Below are 27,243 nucleotides of genomic sequence, written 5' to 3'. Positions count from 1 at the left end.
TAAAGGCACTAATGGTCCATCACAATGAATACGTATTTGTCTATATTTATTCGCAAAATTTTCAATTTTGTGATAAATAGTCTACAATATTGTTAACTAGCTAATCTACCTCGAGTTCGCTCAGATGATCCTTTCTTAGCAATATTATTCCGAGTCGATAAATAGAATTCGGAGGTTTGGAAGAAAAGGTGCAGTCTAATATAAGTATATGTCGTATAATTAATAATAATCATTAAATCTCAGAGTTGAAATCGTTCCTCTCCTAGTTGAGTTATCTATATAAAAGGAAAAGCTGACTGACTGACTGATCTATCAACGCACAGCTCAAACCACTAGACGGATTAGGCTGGGCATGCAGATCAAAACACACGGCACGTGTGCTTAGCCAAGTTTCAGTAAGAAAAATTCTTATAGCTATTTTTAACGTAGGCATCTGCTAAAAAAAAATTTTTGAAAATTTTTCCCCTTAAAGGCTAAAATAAGGATTTGAAATTTAAGTAGGCCACGCGGACGAAGTCACGGGCATAAGCAAGAGCTCTGAGCAATATCTAAGATGTCCTTGTCTTACCTAACTTTTTTTCCAGATAATGTTGAACTCTCTTCACAAATACGAGCCTAGAGTTCACTTAGTGAAAGTAGGCACCGATCTCCGTCGCATTATGACCTATCCGTTTCCTGAGACACAGTTCATAGCAGTAACCGCGTACCAAAACGAAGAAGTAACGTCACTCAAAATCAAGTACAATCCATTCGCTAAGGCTTTTTTGGATGCGAAGGAGAGACCAGAGGGATACTATCAGAGAGATTTTGTTGGAAGCCACTACCCACAGCAGAGCTCATCTCCTCATCAGTATCCACAGTGTAAGAAACCATAAGTTTTTTCCTAAAACTTTTCTAATATTAGCTGAATCATCGCATGGGTGATCGCATCATCTTTTATCAGTAATACCAGCAGGTTGATTTCCGAAAACCTGCATCAATCATTATTACAATCGCATTTGTTGTGATTGGCTGAATTTATGGTAGGTTCCATTTGCAACAATCCATTGTAGCCAATAGTGAGCGAGCGCCAGCCAATCAGAGGTGATTACGATTGTGACATATTTATAGCTGTTATTCTACCACCATAGGTGCTACTGGAAACCTTCAGGCAAGTGCCAAAAACAACTGTAATAAATCAGCACATTCGGATGAACGATACGCTAACGCTTAGGTAATGAAAACACAGACAAACTTTTTTTACCCGAAAGTGGTGGGTTTGCGCTTAGTGACGTTGATATCTGATAAAAGCAAATATGATGAAGTTTAGTTTTGATACCGCTTGCTTAGACGATACCTGCTCAGCCTTTCCTTGAAGATATTCAAGAACGTGGTAAGTATACATCTTTAAAGCGAGCAAAAGTGCAGGCAGGGCACCTAATGTTAAGTGATTGTACCGCCGCCCATGAACATTTTCACGAATTTGTTGATCCACCCCTTGAATAACCCCCTGTAGAAATGTAATGGAAGTAAAAATGGGAGTTGGTTCTGGTGGCAAAATGACCCAGCGGATAGTCGAAGTGCATCAGACGCCTAGATGGAAAGGGTGATATTGCTTATGGTTATGTGCGGTGCGGTTGCAGAAAAAATAGGGTAAAATAAGGTCAAATAACTTCTCAAAATACTCCCCGTTATGATGGCGGATCTATTAAAACATTTGAAAATTTCGCCGCGTGTGCAGAGATCAGCTTAAATAATATAATTATTTAATTTGGTTTATAGTTGGCGGTTGGTTCGTTACGTCTCAGTCACTATATGGTAGCAGCAATTCTTCGTCAAGAAGGCCAGCGCCGTACCCACCGCGGCCGCCTTCAAGACCTCGGACCTTGTCGCCACCGGGTAAGAACAATTTTATACAGAAGTGAGTGGCGGAAATATGTCGCCAACAATGACCTTCTAGCCAATAAATAGTTAGGGTAGGTATTCATATATATACTTTCGATGTGATGTGTGTGGCGGGTTTCCCGCCCGCCGCGTCTTGCGCCACGTCGCGTCCCTCGTGTCGTGCAAGTTCTTTCTACATAATATAATATTATATAAAGGCTCTGTGCCTAAGAAACGCTACCTCAAGAAAACAAAAATTTGCTATTGAGAATGACTTTAATAAATAGTTTCTGTTTCTTTGTATAAAACTGGTCAAATGCGCGTCAGAACATGTATCGGGTAGGGTTCGCAGAATGGCTAGTTGCTGAAAATTCTGCCAATCATTTCTTAAACGACTGCTTTTTCCAAAACTTCTAAATCTGTCTCATAATGATTTTAAAATAAAAAACATATTTATCATTCGAGAAGATAAATCAAACTTTATTTATCGACGCGTGCTTTTCATATTCAGGAGGTACACAGATTTTTTTTTTTTCAAAATTTAAATATGCTTTTGTGTAGCAGTAATATTTTCTATAACCGTGTACTATATTCATAATGTTACAGCTTGTTTTAAAAGAGTTGTGACTTACTACGGAACAATAAAAAGGGAAAATAATAATCATACAAACGTATTATGGAGGAGGTGTATTAGACAAAATCGTAAATACTCCCAATATATCCTAAATATGTACCTATACTTGTTTCATTTTACAGCAACGTACAGCAATGCAGAGCGGTCATCGGTTGCGGCAGCCAACAGCAGTGGTAGTTACACCTGGGCGGCAAGCAGCGGGTACTGGACATCGACGCAAGGGAGCAGCTCACCTCAGCCGAACGCGTCCCCAGCTCCGTACCGCACGCCGCCGCACGCGTACCCCGCGCCCATCGAGTACGCGCCCACGCCGCCCACGAGCTCCTCCGCACCCGCTGCAGCACCAGCGCCGCTCTACCCCCTGCAGTACGAAGCGCCCACACAACACCATTCACCTTACTATCAACATGCTTACGCGCCGTATGCTCACCACGCAATCGAAGATATTTCCTACTGGTCAAATGGGTAAATACGTAATTTTGTGTTTATTCACAAGTCCAAATCCAAGAGTTCAAAAGTCTGATCTGCGTGATTGACAGTTGAGGGTTGATCAAATGAACAAATAAAAATACCTACACAATAATTATGTGGGTACATACCTACCGTTTCCAAATTCAAGTATTTTTCACCAATTAAGAATCTAAGTAGGTACTACGCCCACGAGTCCTTCGACATGAGCTGCAACGTCCGTGCCAGTGTATCTCTGCATTACGTGCGAAGTTTTCGCACAACATTCAATGTTGCTTGCCTAATGCTATTACTGTGTTGATAACTTTGCCCGATTTTCTTTCACGGAAATTATTTTTAACATAGTAGGTACAAAACCTTCCATTCATTGTGGTAACTTAGGCACATAATACTTAGGTAGGTAGGCACATAATATTGTAAAATCAAAGAATGTAAAAAGTATGAAAGAAATCAAGCTTTTCAGAGACATTATTTAGTATTATTTCTTCCAAAATAATTTTTGTTTGCAGTTTAAACAGTTACGGTTACCAGCCATCTGAATATGTGGGAACAGGCGATGTGGCATACAGCACTGAGGGCATGCCATTCGGTTCCAACGGCCCTCCGCTTGAAGGAGCTTCAGCTAGTCAAGACGATCGCACTACTCCATCTGGATCTGAACACCAATCTGGAGAAAGAGAATATAAGTTCAGCACCGAAGAAGAACGCCATTCTCCATGCGAAGAGACAAATCATCCTCCGCGGTCACCAACCCAGTGACCAAAATGATTAATAAAATGTTTAGAAAAATTTTCTCGGTCACATACCTACTAAAAATAGTGTAGAAATGAAAAAGAAATAATTTTGTGTATGCATTTTAATATTGCGGACGCTAAGTAATTAAGTACTTAGGTATTAATAGACAATACATAAATACAATAACATCCAGTAAAATATAAATAAGTACTTATATCTTTTTAAAATTATTTATTATCTTCCTATCATTTTATCTTTTTTATGATATTGGTAATGTATATAATTAATGTTTATTAATTTAGCTAAATACGTATATAAAAGGAAAATCTGACTGACTGATCAACGCACTGCTCAAACTACTGGATGGTTCGGCCTGAAATTCGGCATGCAGATAGCTATTATGACGTAGACATTCGCTAAGAAAGGATTTTTAAAAATTCAACCCTTAAGGGTTCCAAATTTGAGCAGTCCATGCGGACGAAGTCGCGGGAATAAGCGAGTAATTTATTCGAAGAGCAGTGCTTGCGTTGAAGTCTTTTTGGGCAAAAAACTTTGTAGCGTTCAAAAAGGGTCTTTCATAGGTACTGAGTACTAAAAACGACAATAGTAAAAATGACTTTTTTAGCAATAAAGCATTAATTCATTAACATTAAACATAAATGAAAAAGACGCGATCGAATTCAAAAAAGAAAGAAGAACGGCATTTTTTGTAATAACATGACACTATTGTTATTACTATTGTTATATTGATAAAGAAATTGTCAAATAAGAGTTGCACATTCCGATGATTCCGCTCTTAAATTCTATGTAAGTAGGTATAAATATTAAAAATCGAAATATCGAAATATCTAAAAAAAATGCACTTTTAAACTAAAAGGTGTTGCGCACCTTTTAGTTTAAAAGTGCAATTTTTTTGATCAGAAGTAAGCATATTTGACACTAGCTAGGTACTCTTGCTTCGCTATTTTGTATTTTAATAACCAGAAGCTTTTTTATGTGACTTCATCCGCGTAGAGTGCTGCGTATAAACGGATGTTAGATTAGAGATTCCGTTGGAATTTGTCAAAGTAGGTACCACCCGAGCGAAGCCGATCGGATCAGCTAATATTTTGTTGACTATTCCTATATCATACGAGGTAGATAGGTACTTATTGATTTTAATTATTATATTTTTCCATAAAAAGTATGCCATGAACGTTCGTATTTCGTAAGGCACAATCTCGCATTCTATCGTCCCTTTCCTTTTTTAGGGTTCTGTACCTCGAAAAGAAAAACGGAACCTATAGGGTACTTCCCGTTGACCTAGAATCATGAAATTTGGTAGGTAGTTAGGTCTTATAGCACGAGTAAAGGAGCAAATAATTAGTATTTTCAATTTTTAAAGTAAAGATAACTATACCAGGCGGGGTATCAAATAAAGGGCTTTACATTTACATTCTAAACCCGGTTTTTATTTATTTGTATGCATAATAGTTTTTGATTTATCTTGCAAAATGTCGGGAAACGGGTATTTTTCCGATATTTTGCACGTCGTCGGCTTGTAGTACGGAGCCCTCGGTGCGCGAGTCTTACTCGTACTTGGCCGGTTTTTTATTCTTTTCCGTTTTTCGTTACGTACGAGTACCTATTAAAAACGTTAATTGTATTGAAGGCTAGTTTTCTTATTTAAGTTAGGCACTGTAAATAAATTATTATTTAAAGTTTGTGAAGATTATTGCTAACTATATCTATTTGGAATGAAATGTCATTCTTTTATACAATAAAATAATATCATGTTTTTGTTACTACTGTTTTTGATTTACACACAAAAAACAAAGTCAGAGCCTAAAGTAGATGTTCCAAACATCTAAAAGAATAATTCGTATAAAATAGTATGCCGAATATCTCAATCCGGATCAAAGACTACAATATTATACTGGGTTCCGGATTCCGGAATCCGGACTGTAATTCCTAAAAGTCAGCGGATCACATGGTTCAAAGTTCAAACCCTTTTTTTTTCTTTTCTTTAAATCTGGCCCATTCTGGCCTTACTCTGATTAGCCAATGTCAAGTTTATGATATTTACAAGTTATTGAATTTATACAAGTATGGACTCCGTCTGCGCCGGCGCCCGCCGACATACACGCGGCGCCCCTTTAGAGCGCTTCCCAGTCAGTTCCACCACCAAAAAACACCAACTAACCCAAAAACCAGCCACTCTTAACAAAAAAAAAAACACTCCAAACAAGCACAGCACGCGCGCCAGCAAACGCCATCACAGACGAAGTCCAGTTCAAACCCTATCCATTGCTTCCCTCTCTAAAGGTACAACTTTGTTATGTTGGCAACATTAAGACAATGAAGTACTTCCGTGCATTGAACTTAGCGGCATCTTAGTTCATCGCGAGTTTCAAAGATTTTTAATTTTTTTACTTATCTAGATATAGTGCGTTTCATCGAATAGTACCTATGGCGTTATGTTGGCTCACCTGTCTGTCCAAGTCATTGGCACCATATTTGCATAAGAAGACGCAGATTTTGTTTATTTTCATTTGATTTTCCTGAATGAATGAAATGAAAATCAAATGAAAATAAACAAAATCTGCGTCTTCTCATGCCAATATGGTGCCAATGACCACCCAACAGACAGGGGAGCCAACATAACGCCATAGGTGGCGTTATGTTGGCCGGTCTGTACGCAGCATAACAAAAAAAAAAACACTCCAAAAAGGCATCGCACGCGCGCCAGCAAACGCCAACACAGACGAAGTCCTAGGCTTTGTATGTAACTTCAAACCATTTTTGTACTCGCTTCGGCAGTACATATAGTTACTAAATTTTTTCCCTAACTTGTAAATAACTAAAATCTTTGTAAAGCCAGGCGAGAGAAGAAAAAAAAAAAAAAAAAAGATAGAAACACCCGCCTAGGGTAAGAGAATCTCCCTAGAGTATAAATGTTCCTTGGTAAGAATGTTCTGTGGATACTTGGATAGAAAGAAAGCAAAGCAGCAAAGCAGTTGAAAACACTGAAAAGTGAATAGAAAGCGCAATTATATAAAAAATAGGAACAAAAGTTACTCAAAAAAATCTATAAAACATTGCACCATATAAGTAGGTACCTACCTACTGTAAAATACCTGCATAAATAATAAGTAAAATAATATTATCCTTTTTATAAGTAGGTACTGCATTCTTAATTTGATATGGAGGCAACAGTATCAGTTTCCAAGGTAATTAAGGTTTAAGTAATACTTAAAAATTATAAATTGAACTTAACAATTCTGCTACAAATTTAACAAAAGCTTATTTTGTGACCTTATAAAATACCTCATTTATAAAAGTAATTTTTATTAATAGCTAACTTCCTAACTGCTAATTTTGTTTCAACAGAATTAGCACAAACCTCAAACCTGATAAATATATTGGCTTTTTCAGGGTGTGTTTCTGTTCCCAAACGGCTTTAAAAGAACAAAACATTTGAAAAAGAAGTCTAAGCAACCCCTTTTTGAGTCTATATTTAATAAAGAACTGTGGTATGTTACATATAAATACAATTGGAATATAATTGAACATCAATTAAAGGTGAGTGACAGAATTTTTCAGCTCCATTTCATTCCTTTGCCTCTAAATATAATTGACTAAAAAATGCCTGTAACACATAAAAATTTCGCACAAACTCTTTGAAATTCTGTGATAAAATGTTAGTATAAGCTATCTCCATTCCAAATTTCAGCCAACTGTGGTGTGAAGAAGTAGCAAACATTTAAACTCACATTTAAAATATTACTAGATGATATCTGTGACATTATCCACAAACATTTAGATTTTTAAAAATTCTTTGGGAATTCTTTGATTTTCCAGGATAAAAAGTAGTCCATGTCCATCTCTAAGATAACAATTGTCTGTAGCAGATGCCGGCAATTTTGTCCACGTAGATTTCAGGTTTTCATAATCTCTATGAAAGTCTGATTTTCTGAGATCAAAAGTAGCTTATATACCCCAGAATACCTGCTACCTCTGTTTCAGATTTCTTAAAAATCAGTGAACAGGTAGGCCAGCAGATAGACAAAAAGACAGACACACCACCACATTTATAATAGCAGTAAGTAGATATTACTTATGAATATTAGGATTCTCCACGCAAACGAAGTAACTGGCATCAGCTAGTCATCTATATTTATAGTGTAAAAGTGTGTTTGTTTATTTGGTTTCTCCATTATTCATATTGCATCAGAGCAACATATCAACATGATTTTGCATGGATATAGTTAAAGACCTGGAGAGTGATATAGACTACTTTTTATTCCAGAAAATAAAAGAATTTTCACAAGATTTTTACAACTAACTTACTTCTAACTCCACGATAAAGTTGCAGGCATCAGTTAGCATTATTATCATATAACTGAAACTGATAACAGCCCTAGTTTAGGGCTGATAGGGATCTGGTTATGGATATTTGAAAAGTATTTTATTAATCTATCATGAAATGAGTTCTAGATGATGCAACTTCTTACATTAATTGGTTTGTCAAAGTATTAACAGAGTTTTTTGTTATAGGAGCTATATGAAAAAACGTACAGTGTCCCATTGAATGACATAGTGAGTTATGTCAAGTCAATTGATCCGGACCCCAAAATATGTGATTCGATTACAAGGAGTATACCTACTGCAACATTATTGACAGGAGGCAATCAGCCTGACCATTTGAATCAGTTTCTTGCATTAATACAAAAAATAAGGTATGTTTTGGTTGTGATTAGGACATGCAGGTTTTGGGGGTTCAGAGCTGGAAAGAAGGTGCATCTGACTGAAGATGTTTTAGACTAGCTCAACCCAGCACTAGGTAGATGGACGACATCAAGCGAGTTGCAGGGAGTCACTGGATTCAGGCGGCTCAATACTGTGGTGTGTGGAAACCCCTATGTCGAGTGGTGGACATCTGTCGCTTGACGATGATGAGTGTCCAGCATGTGTTGCACTGCCTGCATGATATGAATTAATATTATGACCTATTCTAGCACTTGAGAATAATGTAGCTATCTAGATATCAGTGAAATAAGGTTCTACAAATTACCCCCTACATCCTAACTCACCAACTTTACCTCTTTACACCTCTATCACCTTTATCAGTGTACACAATATGTATGTATATACATATATTTATTGATCTATTCTAAAAGATAAATATATTTCACTAGATGAGTTTGTCAGCTTGAGTTCGGTATTTAAATACCTCATAGGATTTTTTTAAATTAACACGATAAAAAAGTAGCCTATGCCTGTCTCCAGGATGCAACCTATCTCTATACAAGTGTAAATTAAAAATTTATAACACCCCCGACGATCCAAAGTATATGAGTTTTCCAAAACATCATTTTCAAATAAATAATTATGTATTTAGGCAACGTCCATCTTGACAGCTTGACATTTGTCTATTGACATAATATTATGAACCTAACGGTTATCTAACCTTCTTTTCTACAAGAAAACTAGAAAAGAGCTGATAACTCTTAAACGGCTGAACCAATTTTTTTGGATTATAGCTAAGAACACTCTCGATCAAGCCACCTTTCAAACAAAAAAAACTAAATTAAAATCGGTTCATTCGTTTAGGCGCTACGATGCCACAGACAGATACACAGATACACAGAAACACAGATACACAGATACACAGATACACAGACACACAGATACACAGACACACAGATACACACGTCAAACTTATAACACCCCTCTTTTTGGGTCGGGGGTTAAAAATAGAAGAGGCTAATTCTGTCCCAGAGTTCCCAGGGCATTTTTAAAACCTAAATCCACAGGGCCAAAGTTATGGGAATCATGTATTTGGTCAGAGTACAGACTACAGGGCTTTTAAAGTATAATATGAAGCCTATTTTTATTTACGATTATAAACACTTGTGGGCATCATCTAGTTTGATAATGTTTTATACTAAGTTAGCAACTATTTTTGAATGTTTATTTTATTTACCTTCAGGGAAGAAGTGACACCACATGTGGCAATGATAAGTTCACAAGATGCTCAAACAGTTAAACATCTGGTCGAAAGTGCAGTCCCACAATTGATTCACGGTCAGGACTATTTGGTAAGTATTTAAGCACAATTGAATTCTGATTGATGTTGATTCTGATTGATCTCTTTTTCTAAACTAAATTTAGAATATATGCATCTTTTTCTTTTGAATATTGTTAAAAAAGGGCAGACAATGAATTTTAAATTAAATTAAGTTTGTCCTTTTCTTGTTACTTTGGTAAGAAAAAACGCCCTCTGCCGTAAAGTGCCGTGCGGAGGCTGCGCTTTGTAAATCCAATACTTATTTGTTTACAAGCAATTTTTATGTTTTCTATTACAGGATAATTCTGCCGATAGCTTGAGCGAGCCAACATTTAGACTAAAGAAAAGCCAATGTACTATGAGTTCACTCCTTAATTGGTATCAGTCTAAATATGTTACTTTATCATCAAAGTTGAAGCAACCAACACCAAAGAAAACTTTAGTCATAATAATGCCTGATTTTGAGAGTTTTAGTTGTTATGTACTACAAGAATTTGTGATGATGGTCAGGTAAAGATATTTTTTTAATAACTTCTTAAAGATAAGTACTAACCTTTTTTTCATTTGATTACAAGTTAGCCCTTGAATGCAGTTTCTCCCGGTGGTATATGACGATACTATCTAAGGCGAAAGCGGGCTAACCAAAGCGGTTAATGGAAAGAGTATGGCAATTTTTTCCAAACCGATAACCCTTATTGATTTCTGCACAGCATTGTACCAAAATTGAAACCCGAAAAAACTAAAAAGAGACAAATATCTGTCTATAGAATTTAGTCCGCGAGAGAATAAGGGAGAATACATACCATACATACATTCCCATTGTTTGATACTTTAATTACAATAAACCACTTGTGTTATTTGTTGAAATTGAAAACTACGAGTCTGAATAGTATATAGAAAAAAATGTAAAATAATTTCTAATCTTGGTGCCAATATTATAAATAAACCCTAAAAATCACACACCTGATACTCTGCATTCGTCTCATGGCTCATTCTCTCGAGTTTAGTTTTCTGAAGGGTTCTCTTATGAACTAAACTGCACACACGTTTTGGGATTCCGTACCTGCCCGGCTAGCATCGGCAGTAGATAAAAATTATATCCCCCGATTATATACAGTGATGTCATAGAAATCAGCATAGCCCATGCTAGCCGGGCTGAAGGGCATTAAGCTTCCGCTTTCCGTCGTCTGTCAGCGGGCTATATCTCGTAACCGCACCAAGAGTGCCTATCGTAATAGTATTGTTGAAATTGTCACAGAATCTGTATTTTTTTCTATTTTTCTATTGCCACTATAACAACTAATAATAAAAATTTCAAAATGGACACCACAAAAAAATGAATTGAAAAGTGTTGTATCTTGTATGTTGGTCCAGCACACTTTGTATGCGAGTTCCACTTTCATTTGACCGACGTTTTATTATTTGTTAGTGCCCTAATATTGAATTGTTACAGTTTCTATGTAACATCACTACCGATAGTCCTAATATTTGGAGTCACATCTGTGTCGGCGCTACACAAGTCGTTCCCGTTCCATGTCTCTTCAAAACTGCTGATTGAAGTGTTCCACACACATCTGTCACATGTTTATATGAATCAGGTCAGTATTATCAGCTGGATCATGGAATGGGGAGATAAACTTTTATATTTTTTCCATAAATATTTCAAGACCATAAGAGGTTACTTTAATTTGGTATTGTAGTACTACTACTGAGTAATACTTTAATTTAAGAGGTTACTTTTCATCCTCTAAGATCAAAGAGTTCCTACAGGATTTTCAAATCATAAATCACAAACATAATACTACAACATCGCGGGCATAGTTTCATAGTCTTTTGCTCCTTTATCATAATTATTTTGTTTTGCTTTTTTTGTTTTGCTTTATATACCTATTTATTTGCAGGTTTTAGAAAATATATTCCTAACACATACAAGTCTCTTCCACTTGTCTGGCAGAGCTTTTGAACTGCTAACAGATGTCTTTCTATTCGACGATTTCTCTGTTACAGGTCTCATTCAGAGTATTAAGGTAAACATTTTTTCCATTGTAGATTCGATTGTACAAAAATCTCTGAACCAAATTAAACCACAGAATCACTACCCATATTATTAAATACACGAAAGTGTTTGTTTGTTGGTTTTTAAGTTTGTCCTGTAATAAAGACAAGAAGAGTGACATAGGCTACTTTCAAATGCACACAGATGAAGGCATTAGCTAGTATGAGTTATTGGTATATTCCAGGTACAGAATTCAACGATTAAGCGATGCGGCCTAAACTTACAGTTACTTTGTAACTTAGACTGAGTAGTTGGATTCTAAGTAGGAAAAAATTACACATGTTCAACCTCAAACTTCAAGACATGGATGTAGGCTCTGCCAAGAGGATGCGGAAACGCCCCTAAACATCATCTGTCAATGTCAGGCGCTAACGCATAAACGTAGTCTTTACCTAAGGAAAGATTTTTGCCCCCGGAGGAGGCGAAAAACATATCGACTAAGAAGCTGCTGCTGTTCCTGGCGGCAATCAGTATTGGACGGGAACTGTAAAACGGGGCGACCACAATAGATCGGCAACAGTCAACATGATACAGGGTTCGGGAAAAGCCCTGCACAGCCGCCAATCATCAAGAAGAATAAGAATAGTACCGTGCAAGGGGCGCGCCGCTGCAAGTGGACCCGGCCCAGCGTAGGCACAACTCAGTAGGCATGGGCGAGTGACATAATTCTGAATAAACTAACTGCCATCGTTCTGCGCAATGAACATCGTGAAACTGAAAGCAATTTTAGAGGTTCAGAGATTCTTGTGCAACTGAATTCTAGACGAATATTGTTCTGTATTTACCATGCTTCAATTCATATTGTTTCTAGTTTCTTAATAAGTTTTATGAATATTCTTGTTTTAGTACTGCATGATGGATCATTACTATGGCGATAATATTAAAGCGTTGTGCTGTGCCCGGGATAAAATTGAAGAGACAGTATCAAAACTAACATCAGATGACTTAGAAAATATAAGGCAACTTTCATCGTTCAGGCCATTTTTAGAGATACAAGACTGTCAAACAAAAATTGGTCTATTTGAAGACGACAATTTTTTCAGCGAAGTCTTGTGCAAGGAAATGCACAAACTTCACGATTATTTGCATAGCTTCTATTTGTGTGTACGACTGCTTTCGGCCCTCGTGAAGGATTTGCCAAAAAATATGCTTGGAAAAACTGTAAGTATACATAATTATGTTATTTCTGAAACTGAAATCTGTTTTTTTTGTAGCTACTCTACCTATAAGGGTTCCGTTTTTCCTTTTGAGGTACAGAACCCTAAAAAGGTTAATTTGAAGTTTTGCTGAGGCATACTTATCCAGGAATAATTTTTGCATGAATTATTGTATATTTTAGGTGAGAGAAATTTATGCCAAATGTTCAATGGAACTCATAACAGATACTCAACCATTCCGGGCATGCATGCAGCTATTGAGCTTCCAATCGCAAGTTCAATTGGCTGAAAGTATGAAGAATGCATTAAAAGAGATCAACGCCGTACTACAAATAGTGTCGCCAATAAAGCCCCTACGTGCTACGCCACCGAAGACTAATTTGAACAGTATTACTCTAAACAATGATCTCGGCCATGATTTTGCGAAGTCAATCAGAATACATTTTCTAACGTTCTTGAGGCAGATTGAAAACGCTAACAACGAAGCTCTAGTATTAAATAATGTGAATGTCAATGATAATGATTTAGATATTGGTGTTCTACCTGGCAATAGATATAAGCTAAAGGAGGTTAGTGAAAAAGTGTATCATTAACATATATAACCTAAGTTATTTTATGCAAAAGTGTACTTAAAAGCCAACATGCTGAACCTATGAATGCAGATAGTTTTTGCCGTGAACTTGATGTCAGCATCTTTATGTAGTCAACATTCGCACGAAACGTTTTTGTTCAACGTTTCTGATACTAACCGCTAAGGTGTGGAATGCACTTTCGCCTTCCGTGTTTTCTGCCATGTACAATCTTAAGGCAACCAAAATACAAACCAAGGCAAGAGTGAATAGGCATCTCCTAGACAAACGCGTTAATCTCATCATTTGCTTTTTATTAAGCAAAATGATTGTCCTTAATCTTGTCTTGCAATAATAAAAATCTATTGGAAATTGAGGAAATTTTTGGGGTATTGACTCCCATCAATGCGCCAAGACACCTTACAATAAAATTAGTGTCCTTCCTTTAATTATTTTATCGTCAGTCAGTGTAATAAGTTAACGGGATCTATTTATGTCATAAACCCTTGTAATTTTTCCGAAATGAAGACCGTCGTATCTTTGTCCATTACAGAAATTACTCAAAGCGACAAGGGTAGAAAAAATCCAATCCGAATTTGAAATGATACGATCGAGATTCGTGAGCTACCTCGAAGAAATGTTCGCGAGGGGGCTGCAGCCGCCGCACACGCAGAGCTTCCACGAGCTAATGTTCTGCGGCGATGTGGCCGGCGTCCGGCGGCAGAGGGTGGGCGCCCCGCGCGGCGCGTTGCACCTGGCCTTAAACGACCCTGTGCAATACTTACAGGTATGTGTTCCCTTCTTTTCTCCATTGCAGAAATCGCTCAATGCGACAAGGATAAAGAAACTCAAATTAGAATTTGAAAAGGTACGATCTAGATTGTTGAGTTACCTCAAGGAAATTTTCGCGAGGGGCCGCAGTCGCTGCGCACACAGAGCGTCCAAGAGTTGTTGTTCCGCAGTGTTAGCAGAAGATGGATGCATCGCGCGTTGCATTGCACCTAGTCTTGAACGTGCATTACACGTACGTGGTCCCTTATTTGTCCATTACAGAAGTTGTTCAAGGCGACAAGGCTTGAAATCCAGATGGGTGATTTAACTTCAGGAGGTTCGCCAGGGACATGTAGAGATGCAGACGCAGAGCTTCCACGAGCTAATGTTCTCCTGTGACGCAGCCGGCGCGCGGTAGCTAGGGGTTGGCTGCTCCGCGAAACGCCCTGCATCTGGCCTTGAATGATCCTGTGCATTACTTACAAGTATGCGTTTGCTTGATGACATTTGTCATTAAAAATCAAACTAAACAAATTGATTCAAAATTGTGCGTAGATTATAACTCAACTTCTAACTTCTAGGTAGTATTTAACATTTTACCTGAAGAATATAGAATTTATAAGGACATTTACATTAACTAATATTGTATCTCAACATGCACTGTACTGATAGCACATCCCTGTGTGTGCATTCTGATTGTGTGCATATACTTTAAGGTAGTGTTTAGTTTTTTACCTCACTAGCTCAAAAAGGGCGCCTTTGCTGTCCAAACCCAGGGAGCAAAAATCGTTTTGCTCACTCAGTGAGAAAAAGTGTTGTCTCAAGAAAAGTTCGAAATCTTCTACACTTATTTTCATACGCCATCTTTTTATTTCACAAAAAAATTTTAAATTCTCTTTTATAATTTAAACTATTGACTTTCAATTAATAAAATCTGTTTTTTTACATCCTGTATTTTTTCGCTATTGAGGTGAAAAGTTGTATGTATCATACGATAGCAAAGTTTTTGTCCCCCGCTACACTCAGGATTCAATATATTGTTGAATCCTTTGCCCGCTCGGCGTTCAAACTAGGCACTCGCAACAATATATAATTTTTATAAAATGTAATCTGTTTTCCCACATACCTATACCGACACAAGTGATGCTAAGGATATATGACACTAAACTTACATGACCAGAGCACCGCCCATGCCCTGTATGGTGGCCTGAAGGAAGACAACGCGATATAGACTGGCATTCAAAGTGCTAAACATGGATTCTCTTTCCCAGTGCTCGTGCTGCCACCTGCCGTCGCCGGAGAGCTTGTCGGAGCGGCTGCCCGACGTTAGCATCGCGTACAAGCTGCACCGCGAGTGCGGCAAGCATATTAACCTTTACGACTGGCTGCAGGCCTTCGCGGCCATCCTGTGCCCCGCCGACCAGGACGACGACCGCGACCAAGATGCCACCATCCAGTGAGTATAACTGGCGTCCAGTTCATAGATGCATAAAAGCCCAGCTTACCTTAGTTGAAATAGCTCAATTCACATCATGAACTGCAGCAATCTCTGTCTAGTACTACCAGTAAGGTGATGTTAAGTATTCTGTGGTACTATGCAGAAGACAGGTTATTCTAAACAAGTTATTCTAAACAAAAAAATTGCCGGACTGTGCAACTCGTTTTATTACTTACAACTTGATGTCCAGTCACATTAATTTTGACAGCTTCAATTTTGTTTAATAAATAGTTCTTGTTCTGGTACTTATTTAATTCAATGATGACCTGTCCGTACGTAGGTAATCTACTTAACTTTTGTCTATTTTGAACCCAATATTATACGTCGCTGGTACCATAAACAAGACATTAAAGATAACGAGGAAGATAGGACCTACTAGTATAGGATCTACTTAAACAGCTCAAAGTAAATATCTATCAAGAACTTCGCTTTTAACTTAAAACTAAAAGGGCGTCTGGCAGGTGGTTGCCACGACACTAATGTCTGGCTATACATGACGTGATTTCTTATACCATTCCGAAGAAAATATAAAAAATTAGACTGTATACTTTAACGTAAGATTTTTTACACCTTTATCACCTGTTAACTTCCAAAGCCGCCATGATCCTAACTTCATAGTCGCGGATCGCTCCGCCCTGTGTTGGAGAGACATACGCAGAGAAAAGGATTTTTGTTTGTAAGAAAATATTTCACTGTGGTCTTTAAAAAAATATACAGCTGGAAAATCAGCTAAAATTGATTGGATTAGATTAGAGATTACAAAAAGATTATTCTTATTGTAGTTTGTTATATTTTGTTAAATAGATAAGAATGTTTAGGAATGTTTTTAAAATATTCTGCAGACCAAAAACTTAAGTGCTTTTTGAAGAAAAGCACTATTATCAAGCAAAAATTGAAATTATGAAACCATTTTCGTCAATGGAAGCTTTCTAAGGGTGAAATAATAATAATAATTATTAAAATTGGTTCAGAAGTTTCAGTGTTTTGTTTTGTTTATTAAGCACACAATACAGATAGGTAATGACAATAATAATACAATATTACAATAAAGCCATGAAAAAAAAAAACTAGCCACTCTCCAAAAAAAGTGTGTAAATATGCAGTCAATAAGATAATGGACGTGTGGCTTAGAACAGCTATACACCAAAAACTAAAATTTTAGAAAACTAGAAAACAGAACTAAACAACAGTGTTTATCACATACAAATTTTTCTCTTTATAATATTAGTACTTATAGATATTGATATGAATTATTTAATTTTAACCCCCAACCCAAAAAGAGGGGTGTTATAAGTTTGACGTGTGTATCTGTATGTGTGCATCTGACTGTGGCATCGTAGCTCCTAAACTAATGAACCGATTTTAATTTAGTTTTTTTTTGTTTGAAAGGTGGCTTGATCGAGAGTGTTCTTAGCTATAATCCAAGAAAATCGGTTCAGCCGTTTGAAAGTTATCAGCTCTTTTCTAGTAACTGTAACCTTCACTTGTCGGGGGTGTTCTAAGTTTTTAAATTACACTTGTTACAGGGTTCGATTCACGCGGGCGGTGGCTGAGCTACAATTCCTTGGATTTATAAAATCGTCCAGAAGGAAGACTGACCATGTGCTGCGTCTCACTTGGTGATATTTTGCTAATGGATTGCGAATTCTTGATTATTATTTTTATGCCATTAAGAAAATGAATCTTGTAATAAATTGTTTTATTAATGGGTTGTTTTATTTGTACTTGTTACCTAAATTTAAATGTCATGAATAATAAAATTAATTAATTTTTAAAAGCGTCCTTAGCAATTTCTTTATTGGCGATATTGTTGCTTCCCAATCGAGTAAAAACTTGCGACTCGACTGGCTTTGACCTTCGAGATGTCGTTTATCTTCTCAACTAAGTATTATTTTATAATGAGATTTCTATTAACGACATCCACAGGACTTTAACCCGAAGCAGTGTTTCAGAATAATGTATTCAAATTTTATCAAAATGTCAGATCCTTTTTTTATTAGCAATAGAGTCCTCAAATGGCGAATATCATGTTGTTATTACTTAGTTATTTCTGTGTTTTTTTTTTATTCCAATAGACTTACAGGTGCTTTTGAATCGTTACGTGAACGCTGCTGGTTCGGAATGTCCTGAGATATTAATAGTAACCAAATTATAATGGTCTTATATCTATCCAAATTGGAAATTCCATCTTTTCATTTCTTTGTTTCAATAAAAGTATAATAATATAATTAGTAATAAGCCTACTTAATCTACAGATTCCGTACGTAATCTGCAGAATAACAATAAAACTTATTTATTAGTGTAGAAAATAGGTTCTTCATAGGTTCTCTATTAATTACGGGTGGCAGTATATTATTTTTTCGTTCTGGGAGGCAACGGCGGATCCAGGGGGGGGGTCATGACCCCCCCCTGAGCTGGTTCCAGGACTTAGGTGGACCACTAATTGAACATAATGATTTTATTTATATATTTTGCCATCATACAGATTTTATGTATCTGCATATGTACTTCAATATTTAATTAATTTTTATATAATATAATAACTTTGTATGATGGCAAACGTTTGGGAACGAACGCATCGAAAATTTGAATTTTACCGCGCCACACTTGCGCGCGCTTGTCGACTACTTAGTACGTAACGTCTAGCTAAACTTCAACACAATATCATAACATAGTTAGTTCTAAGTTAAAAAACTAAAATTTCTTTCTACCTATACCTAATGTGTTTATGAGTGTACCATGTAACTATACCGTAATAAATAAAATAAAATAAAAATAAAATAAGTATTCTTAAAAATTGTTGCTGCAAATTCATTAATTACAAGAAATGGTAAGTAATCAGTTTCTCATTATTCCAGTGCGTGTGTTTTAACTTAAATGTTATTATTGTTAACATGGCCGTAGCCAAAAGAAATTGTTTTCAAAATGCATAATATACTAGTTAGTTCTCGAATTTACAACTTTTTTGTAAATCTACAAATAAATTTGCGCTAGCTTCGCTCGCGCTTTTATATTGTGTTAGTTGATTACCGGAACTTCGTTCAAACCCCATGGAAACTCAGTTTTTTTGGGATAAAATACCTAGGTATACAATGCAAGGTACCACTGAATAGTACCAAATTTTACCTAAAAAGATAAGCCCTGAAAAGTACTTTCGCTAATATTATTTCGTAAATACAAAAATATACAAAAAAAATTTCGCGCTCGCTTCGCTCGCGCTTTTATTTTATTAGTTGTTTTTGTAGTAGTTACCCGGAACTTCATGCGCATGAGATTACATTTTTGAATATCCCTAGAAAATCTTTATTTTTCATGAGAAAAGTAGAGTGAGGTGCTTTAAAACATAACATTTTTTATGGCTGAGCTCGTTCATCTCTCGCTTTTTTATCTGTAACAGAAAAATTACGCTCGCTGCGCTCGCGCTCATATTTCTTGTTGCATTCTATCTTGTTCAAATCTTCAATCAATCTTGGTCAAATTGAAAGGTCAAATTCCACTAAGCAACTTTTTTCTCCGGATACCCCCTCCCCCCATAGGTAGATATGTAGGTACCTACTCACTGAAAGAGTGCTGCGTGACTTATGTACCTACTTTTTACTTGTAAGTATCTATTGTTATCAAAATTAAATTATAAGTTCTTGACTTGACCACGACTATGTGACCCCCTCCTGGCGCCAAAGCTGGATCCGCCCTTGCTGGGAGGATAGACAGGGGCATGTTTCCGAGTATACACCCTAGGGTGGCTGTTTGAGGATGAATAAAGGAAATAAGCCCTTCTGGCGTAGCCCATTTTAAAAAGCTTTGGCCCTCCTCAACTAACGATTGGAATGAGTCTGGCGTATTTAGAACATTTTCTTTTTACGTGGATCGTGGATCGTGGTGGTTCGTTTTTTGTGTCTTTAAGTTAGATGCACTATTTAGGTGAAGTTTAGAAATCGGCTATTTACTCGTAACTCTGTACCGTATGAACACGACAGCTAGCTAGTCGAGGTTTTATTAGTAAATATCACGAGGTTCCCTTAAATATAACTTAAAGGTATGTTTTATGAATTTACAGGTTAGAGGAAAATTAATAGAAATTGATAAAGGGTTTAAAAAAAAGTTAATGTCCAAACCAATTTTTTCTGTAGGTATATTGCTAGAACAGCATTTATTTGGTAAAGATAAAAGAAGCCTTGTCTTACTTTTTATTAATTGCATGAATTAATGAATATTTAAATATATATCTTACAATATATTATTTATACCAATGAGTGACAGTGAATAAAACCGGAATGACATCATTTCATTAAGTAAGTATATTTTATCATAATATTTTATCTACAAAACTTATATATTTGTATAAATTATAGATGTTAATTATTATATCAAGGAACAATGACTTTTATGTACTTATACATAGAAGTACGAAGTAGGGAGTTGTGGAGAAATCTGCTTTTGGCCAGTCGTAGACAGTACCGACTTTCTTACATTACATTAGGCAGTAGCTACGGTATATCTACGTTAGTGTATATGTAAACATGGTGCCGATTCCGTAAAATTAAATTAAAAATATAACTATTTATAATACATTACATCATGGCCCAGGGATAATAATCCTTACCTAGGTAGTAGATTATTATCCCATGTATATTATTATAGGTAGTCTAGGTACATAAGCAATATAATAATAATTTTGGGTTGAAAGACCAGCGTTGTTGCAGGTAGGTATGTGCTGGCCATTTTCAATACAAAATTCTCACCTTGCATATTTCATAATTAAATAGTTTGGCAATCACAAAGAAATAGGAATATAGTAGGTCAAGCTCTACACTTCACTTGCCGACAAAATATAATTATGTTTGTACCTTCCTACCTAACTTGCAATTTTTTAAATATTATAACTAGGTATAGGTACTCACTTAATACTCTTGTTTTACTATTTAGATATACCTACTCTTATTTGGTTAAAAACCGATGATTTACACACGTTAGTAAAAAAAACATGACGACCTTGAATTATAATTTCACGAAATAAAGTTCGAGCCCGACCTCTGGAAAGGTTAAGAGCACATCACTTTTATTTGCGTCTTGCATAGCGACGATGGCTGGACAAGTTTTTCTAATATGTTTTAAATATGCACGGAGGTACCTATGTTGTTAATGATAATTATTATCTGTATGGTTTTAGCTATTTTTCGGGCATTTGACCTTATACACGATTCTTTATTAAATTAACCAATATTAACTACTAAATGTAGGTATTCTATCTAGGTACTTATCTACTTACTCATTAAGTTATTTACTTACTTTGGAGTTCTGACCGAAGGGCCGTGGTACCTAGTGACGCCCGCCTTCCAATTCCATAGTCAATTTTAGACTTGCCTTTTAAAAGACAAGTTTAAAAAAGTTAAAGTTGTTAAAACTAAGCTCTTGAAAAAAGTCATATTATCCAATCGGAGATTATGTAGGTGCTTTAAAGATAAAAAAGTTTCAAGTATGGCATACTTAATATTATTGTAAATTGAACATTTGAAAAGAGCGACCGACGAGTTTCTTACTGGTTCTTTTAGGTAGGAATTCGGTAGGAAGTGTTCAAAGTATTTTGAAGATTCAAAAGCAGTTGTAAAACCTTAATTGAATAAAAAATAGGTATTCTATTCTATTTTATTAGTTATTATAAGTAGGGAGTTCGATCCCGGGCACCTCTATTTGAGTTTTGACTCCGGGCACTCTTTTCGAAGTTATGTGTATTTTAAGCAATTAAATATCACTTGCTTAAACGGTAAAGGAAAACATCGTGTGGAAACTTGCATGTCTGTGAGTTCTCCATAATGTTCTCAAATGTGTGCGAAGTCTGCTAACCCGCACTTGGCTAGCGTGGTGGAATTCTAATTCTGAGAGGAGACCTGTGCTCGGTAGTGGGCCGGCGATGGATTGATCATGATGAGTTCTGACCAGTCAAATGGTTCTAATTTAGATGCTTAGATAGTCTGATGAAAAGTGAGTGTGTTTTCACTTTTTATCAGACATTATGTAAATGTTAGAATGCCCATATAGACTGGTTATATACAGGGTGGTCAAAAAGTCGTGGATCAAACGCAATAGGGAGATAGAGGAGGTCATTTCCAGCAAAAAAAAATTCTACAGCATGGCCATATTTAAATTGCCCTAAGAGTTATGAATATTTTTGGGTTTTTTAACAAAATACCAGATTCTCTTACAATTAGAGTAATTAAAAAAAAATGAGATAAAAAACAATAAAACAAACGATGCTGTGTCATTACTAGATAATGTATCAGCACTACAAACTTTCTATTGAGGCTCTGGGTACCAAATTACAAGAGCAATTAATTTTTTTCCAAAACTTTTAAAGCGTTACCAAAAATTAAATGTCACTTTAAAAGCGCACTGTGAAAAAAAAATGTACTACGGAAAAGTGACCCTGTATCAGAAAAACTTGCTGATTTAATGCCGATTTAAATGAGGTATAACACATTACTCTTTGTTTCGTAATTCTGGTATTATAATCGTTTTTTCATATCAAGGTGCAAATTTCAGTAGATTAGTTTACTTCAAAATAATTTTGAAGATTATCATGCTGCTAGTTAAACTGCTAGTTTTTCGTACGTTGGAATGCAAGAAACATCACTGTGCTTGTCACACTTAAAATTTGTGAAAAGAACAGAAACTCTTCACTACCACCACGTGCCAGAACTACCCAGAACGCCCGTCTTGCAAGTAGTTCATCTTTTCTAGGAAACAAAAGGATAATGAAACTATGCCTCTCGTTCACACTAATCATCCTTTCTATTTGCATTGTTGGAATAAGGAAGGATGTGAAAGAGAGGCATAGATTCTTTATCCTTTTGTTTCCTAGAAAAGAGGGCGTTCTGGGTAGTTCTGGCACGTGGTGGTAGTGAAGAGTATATGTTCTTTTCACAAATTTTAAGTGTGACAAGCACAGTGATGTTTCTAGCATTCCAACGTACAAAAAACTAGCAGTGTAACTAGCAGCATGATAATCTTCAAAATTATTCTAATCTACTGAAATTTGCACCTTGATATGAAAAAACGATTATAATACCAGAATTACGAAACAAAGAGTAATGTGTTATACCTCATTTAAATTGGTATTAAATCAGCAAGTTTTTCTAATACAGGGTCACTTTTCCGTAGTACATTTTTTTTTTACAGTGCGCTTTTAAAGTGACATTTAATTTTTGGTAACGCTTTAAAAGTTTTGGAAAAAAATTAATTGCTCTTGTAATTTGGTAGCCAGCGCCTCAATAGAAAGTTTGTAGTGCTGATACATTATCTAGTAATGACACAGCATCGTTTGTTTTATTGTTTTTTATCTCATTTTTTTTTAATTAGTCTAATTGTAAGAGAATCTGGTATTTTGTTAAAAAACCCAAAAATATTCATAACTCTTAGGGCAATTTAAATATGGCCATGCTGTAGAATTTTTTTTTGCTAGAAATGACCTCCTCTATCTCCCTATTTCGTTTGATCCACGACTTTTTGACCACCCTGTATAGATGTGTATGTATATTTATAACAGCAAACGTTTATAGCCAGTAGCCACTAGCTACTAATAAAAATACATGTTCTAATGGTATCTAATCTAACTATCGAATGGATTTTGTACACCTACCTAGATACCTACTTGCAGTTCTTATACATAGACGCGCTTAGTAAATTTCAAAATATAAAACATTATGTATCGGCCTGGTGGTTTCGGCTGCGGATTCATCATAGCGAAAGAGGTGCTGCCAAGCGATTTAGTGTTTCAGTACAATTCCGTGTAGAAACAGAGGTATAGGAATACTAAAATTGCCATACCTACTACCTCTTCCAGTTGGGCCCACTTTTAGATAATATCCATTGACTGTATTCGTCTTACCACTGAGATACGAGATTGCCATTGTATCGAATTACGGAGCTTTACTTGTCAGGGCATTTCCTTTCAGCCTATTCCTAGAAAATATAAAATCCTAATATAATATTATAATTAATGTGAAAGTGTGGATGTTTGGATGTTTGTTACTCAATCACGCAAAAACTACTTACTGGACGGATTTAGCTGAAAGGAATGGAGATAGATTATACCCTGGATTAACTAACACATAGGCTACTTTTTCGCTATATTAATTATCGCTATTAGGTAGTTAAGTAGGTACCTACCTATAATCTATTCTAGATTTCAAACCTCACATTTAGATTGCCTAGCTATTAGGAAATCGATGCTTAGTCAAACATTGAACAAGGTTGTCTAAAAATCTTTGATTAAGCTTTGTTTTGAAATTAAAGTTTAAACAAAAAGTTATAGCTACAGAAATGATGTGCCTTGGCCTAGTACTAATGTACCTACCTGTTAAAGAAGGTATTTCATATTTAGTGACAAATTATTAAGTCAACAACCGTGGATGAATCCTTCAAATAGGTAGATGTGCGAGTGCGTTATGTACCTACACATTGCTACACAGCAAACGTCATCATACTCACACATATGTCGACAATCGATATCTCGGGAGCCGGAAAGTCGTTGCTACCTTTTGGCAGTCAAAGATTTTGAGGATTGCAGAAATGTATAAAAGAATTATGTTCATAGTGTTGGGCATCAGTCGCTCATTTGGAATCCACGTAACCAAACCTAAATAATCAACAATGAAATCGGTACGTTTTCAGTGGATAAGGCAGCGACCTATTTTATTAATTATTATATTAATTATCCGATGGGTGGCCTAGTTCTGACTATGTATATCTGTTAAACCAGAGGCGGTAATTGGATGGGTGACTGACTTTGAGTTTCCACAGTACTTTTGCCGTATTTCAGAGGCTCAGAGAGTACGTTGAGCCATCTTCGGTCCCGATTATTAGCACTAATATATTTTGATAATAAATAATTGTAAAGACCCCTATTTTTAAGATCTCAGTATCTTATAGGTAAAAGATTCTAGTAATATCCCTGAAAAAATTCTCTTATCAGAGTCATACTATATTATCATGTCGTAGCTGGAAGCTCACTGCATTTATATCCGAAGTAAACCACCATTATGGAAGTAATAGAAAGGGGTCACGACGACGGCAGAGAGAGATTTAATGTCTTTGATTTTAAATTAATTCAATTTTTGTGTTCCTTCCATTAGATCATTTTCGCCCTTGCCTTTGTGGCTATCGCTGCTGCTGTGCCAGTTGAAAAGGAGCCCGCAAAAATCCTTCGCTCAGAACTCGTTCAAGATCCTCAGGGTTCATATTCTTTGAAGTAAGTCTATTGGAATATGTTAATACGTAGACCAATTTGAATTTCAACAAACTTAATCTCAATAGATGTCAGAAATATTATTATTAGCCCGCTCTTCACTCGCGTAACCGTAAACCGCGTCAAAGGCGGGAAATACCCATTTTTACTAACTTCAGTCGCCCCATTCACGGACTTTCTTGTCTTGATTCGTGCGCGATTAAAGAGCGGGTATGAAAAGTCAAATCCAGGGTTAGTGAAACTTTAAAATAAGATAAGGTAATAAAAGAGTTATGAAGTAGGCCTAAGTACTTATTACTTCATTTAAAGAAAAATTTAGGTATCTACTATTATTGGTTTTAATTTTTTCGCTAATTTATTTAGTTAGTAGATGTAGGTACCTATATAGTTGGCATCCAAACCATATTATTTAGGTATCCACTTGATCAGCGTCGTTTTATTGGTACAAAGAAGTCTGTGTTACTCTCAAAAATAATTTTGAGGTGGAAGTTATGAAAGTCATAGATCTTCCTGATAAAAGATAAATAAAATTATTTTTCGTAATAACAGCATGTTCTTGCAGTTTCGAGTCTGACGATGGAACTGTCCGCCAAGAGACTGGGGAGTTGAAACAGCTTTTGGACGAAGATAATAAACCACACGACGTTGTCGTCATGAAGGGATTTTATTCTTACATCAACGACGTTGGCAAGGTTGAGACCATCAACTACTACGCTGACGACACCGGATTCCACGCGGAGGGTGATTCTATCCCCAAGCCCGTCGAACTAGTCTCCAGACGATAGGACAGGAATCAAATGACTAAACTGGCTTCAATGAGTAATTGATTACAATAGTAGTATTATCTTTCAGTTGATTGCTCATTGATTTTAATTATAAGGTTGAACTTGATTGCGACAAGTCAAAAACTGTGATTGGATTGTGGCACAGCATCCGTTCAAAAATTATGCTGGCGTTACAATCTGTCGCTCACTGCCATAATTTTTGTACTTTCTTATTGTTTTGTTATTGATGTGATCCTAAGTGCAAATAAAGTTCGTTGAGTGTACCATAGGTATTTTCTTTTATAGGCCTACCTATCATTGAAAAACCGACTTCCAAAACCACAACAAGGTAAAAAAATAACTTTTGTTACTACTTTTGTGTACTTTTGCTACATCGTATACCTACGTATGAATGAAGTCGGGCGAAGAAACTAGGAATCAAAACGTGAAGCTTTGGAAGTCGGTGGTTTTATTATTTTTTATTATTTTAAGCTTTTTAGTGTACCTAAATAGTCTTGGTACCTACCTAAAATACCAATTCACCAGCAAAACTTTCCAAATCCACACGGAGTTACGGAGCACTTTGGAGTTCAGTAGGCACCTTGCAGCATAAGGATTGAAGAGTTGGGACTTGGAATTCAATAACAAAGTCTATGCTCGGCATTTACAATATTATTTCACCAGGAACAGGTCCTGAATCTCTATGGTTTAGGAGTGCTGTACCTACCCTCCATCATCAGGTTTGAGGAGTTCGGACTTGAACATCATGGTAATCATAAAGCCGTTGCTTGATACCTAACATATCAATTCACCATCACAAACTCCCAAATCCTCACGGCTTAGCAGTTCAGGAACTTGCAGCATCAGGATTGAGGAATTGGGATCCGAAGATCAATGATGTAGTATATGCTTGGTACCTCAAATAATATTGAACCACCAGTAGTTTCTGGATCACTATAGTTTAGGAGTGCTGTACCCTGAATCATCAGAATTGAGGAGTTAGGACTTGAAGTCCAAGCATGAAGTCGTTACTTGGTACCTACGATATTAGTTCACTATGAACACTTCCTTTTCTGATAACTTAGGCGGGCAGTAACCCTGCTGCATCAGTATTAAGGAGTTGGATCCGGAAATTTTTGGAAGTTTGTTAAAAATGACACCTCACTCGCTTACTTTGTAAAATTTGCATTTTTTACAATTTCTCCCCGTCCATAATCTCTGGGAGGGGGTAGGGGGCCTAAATTTTCATAAGACTCAGCAGATCCTCATTTCTGGTGCCAAGATAAAGTTGTGTGTTGTAATATTTTACCTCCAAAATAAGGTATTTTACCTGTACTATAATATGACATGAGTTCTTAAATAAACTACATTGTTAAAATACACTGAGCCACAGAAAAACAATTTTACTATGTCTATCGCTATCTATCGGAAGTTC

At 36.2% G+C, this 27,243-nt stretch overlaps 3 protein-coding genes and 3 long non-coding RNA genes across 7 annotated transcripts in view; 4 read left to right on the top strand and 2 right to left on the bottom strand.

Annotated features, from left to right (window-relative positions):
- LOC123867176 (T-related protein) overlaps positions 1-3,900 on the top strand; it is a 23,503-nt gene extending 19,603 nt beyond the window's left edge. The window contains exons 5-8 of the mRNA XM_045909100.1: positions 585-861; positions 1,762-1,878; positions 2,620-2,962; positions 3,475-3,900. Coding sequence (XP_045765056.1) covers positions 585-861; positions 1,762-1,878; positions 2,620-2,962; positions 3,475-3,724 — 987 coding nt within the window. The 3' untranslated portion in view covers positions 3,725-3,900. The remainder of the gene's footprint in view (positions 1-584; positions 862-1,761; positions 1,879-2,619; positions 2,963-3,474) is intronic.
- On the bottom strand, positions 1,962-27,243 carry LOC123867197. Its single transcript, XR_006796360.1, has 3 exons — positions 27,177-27,243; positions 6,784-6,798; positions 1,962-1,974 (listed from the first exon to the last, which is right to left on the bottom strand). It is a non-coding gene; the product is annotated as an uncharacterized LOC123867197 (long non-coding RNA).
- On the bottom strand, positions 2,731-5,590 carry LOC123867193. Its single transcript, XR_006796356.1, has 3 exons — positions 5,325-5,590; positions 3,494-3,632; positions 2,731-2,858 (listed from the first exon to the last, which is right to left on the bottom strand). It is a non-coding gene; the product is annotated as an uncharacterized LOC123867193 (long non-coding RNA).
- On the top strand, positions 6,591-17,508 carry LOC123867166 (origin recognition complex subunit 3). Of its 2 annotated transcripts, XM_045909076.1 has the most exons (12): positions 6,591-6,909; positions 7,115-7,261; positions 8,237-8,418; positions 9,672-9,780; positions 10,048-10,259; positions 11,203-11,347; positions 11,651-11,776; positions 12,652-12,966; positions 13,145-13,531; positions 14,085-14,318; positions 15,574-15,758; positions 17,327-17,508. In XM_045909076.1, exons 1-12 carry the CDS (start codon positions 6,883-6,885, stop codon positions 17,421-17,423), a joined length of 2,166 nt encoding a protein of 721 aa, XP_045765032.1. In that variant the 5' UTR covers positions 6,591-6,882; the 3' UTR covers positions 17,424-17,508. The 2 variants fall into 2 exon arrangements, with proteins under 2 accessions (XP_045765032.1, XP_045765033.1); XM_045909077.1 differs by lacking the exon at positions 6,591-6,909 and having other exon boundaries at positions 7,243-7,261; positions 8,334-8,418.
- LOC123867189 (larval cuticle protein 1-like) lies at positions 24,302-26,111 on the top strand. The gene is made up of 3 exons (XM_045909119.1): positions 24,302-24,458; positions 24,932-25,047; positions 25,607-26,111. Exons 1-3 carry the CDS (start codon positions 24,450-24,452, stop codon positions 25,827-25,829), a joined length of 348 nt encoding a protein of 115 aa, XP_045765075.1. The 5' UTR covers positions 24,302-24,449; the 3' UTR covers positions 25,830-26,111.
- Positions 26,410-26,935, top strand: LOC123867196. The gene is made up of 2 exons (XR_006796359.1): positions 26,410-26,548; positions 26,798-26,935. It is a non-coding gene; the product is annotated as an uncharacterized LOC123867196 (long non-coding RNA).

This window comes from Maniola jurtina, chromosome 7, assembly GCF_905333055.1.
Source record: "Maniola jurtina chromosome 7, ilManJurt1.1, whole genome shotgun sequence".
Lineage (NCBI taxonomy): Eukaryota > Metazoa > Arthropoda > Insecta > Lepidoptera > Nymphalidae > Maniola > Maniola jurtina.
This window is presented reverse-complemented; position numbering and strand designations above follow the sequence as displayed.

Excerpts from the sequence above, each read along its gene's own strand:
- LOC123867166 (XM_045909076.1), top strand. The coding sequence starts at position 6,883 with ATGGAGGCAACAGTATCAGTTTCCAAG. Across the intron at positions 7,262-8,236 it reads TAATTGAACATCAATTAAAG|GAGCTATATGAAAAAACGTA; the intron begins GTGAGTGACAGA and ends TTTTTGTTATAG. Across the intron at positions 11,348-11,650 it reads CACATGTTTATATGAATCAG|GTTTTAGAAAATATATTCCT; the intron begins GTCAGTATTATC and ends ATTTATTTGCAG.
- LOC123867189 (XM_045909119.1), top strand. Across the intron at positions 25,048-25,606 it reads CAGGGTTCATATTCTTTGAA|TTTCGAGTCTGACGATGGAA; the intron begins GTAAGTCTATTG and ends ATGTTCTTGCAG.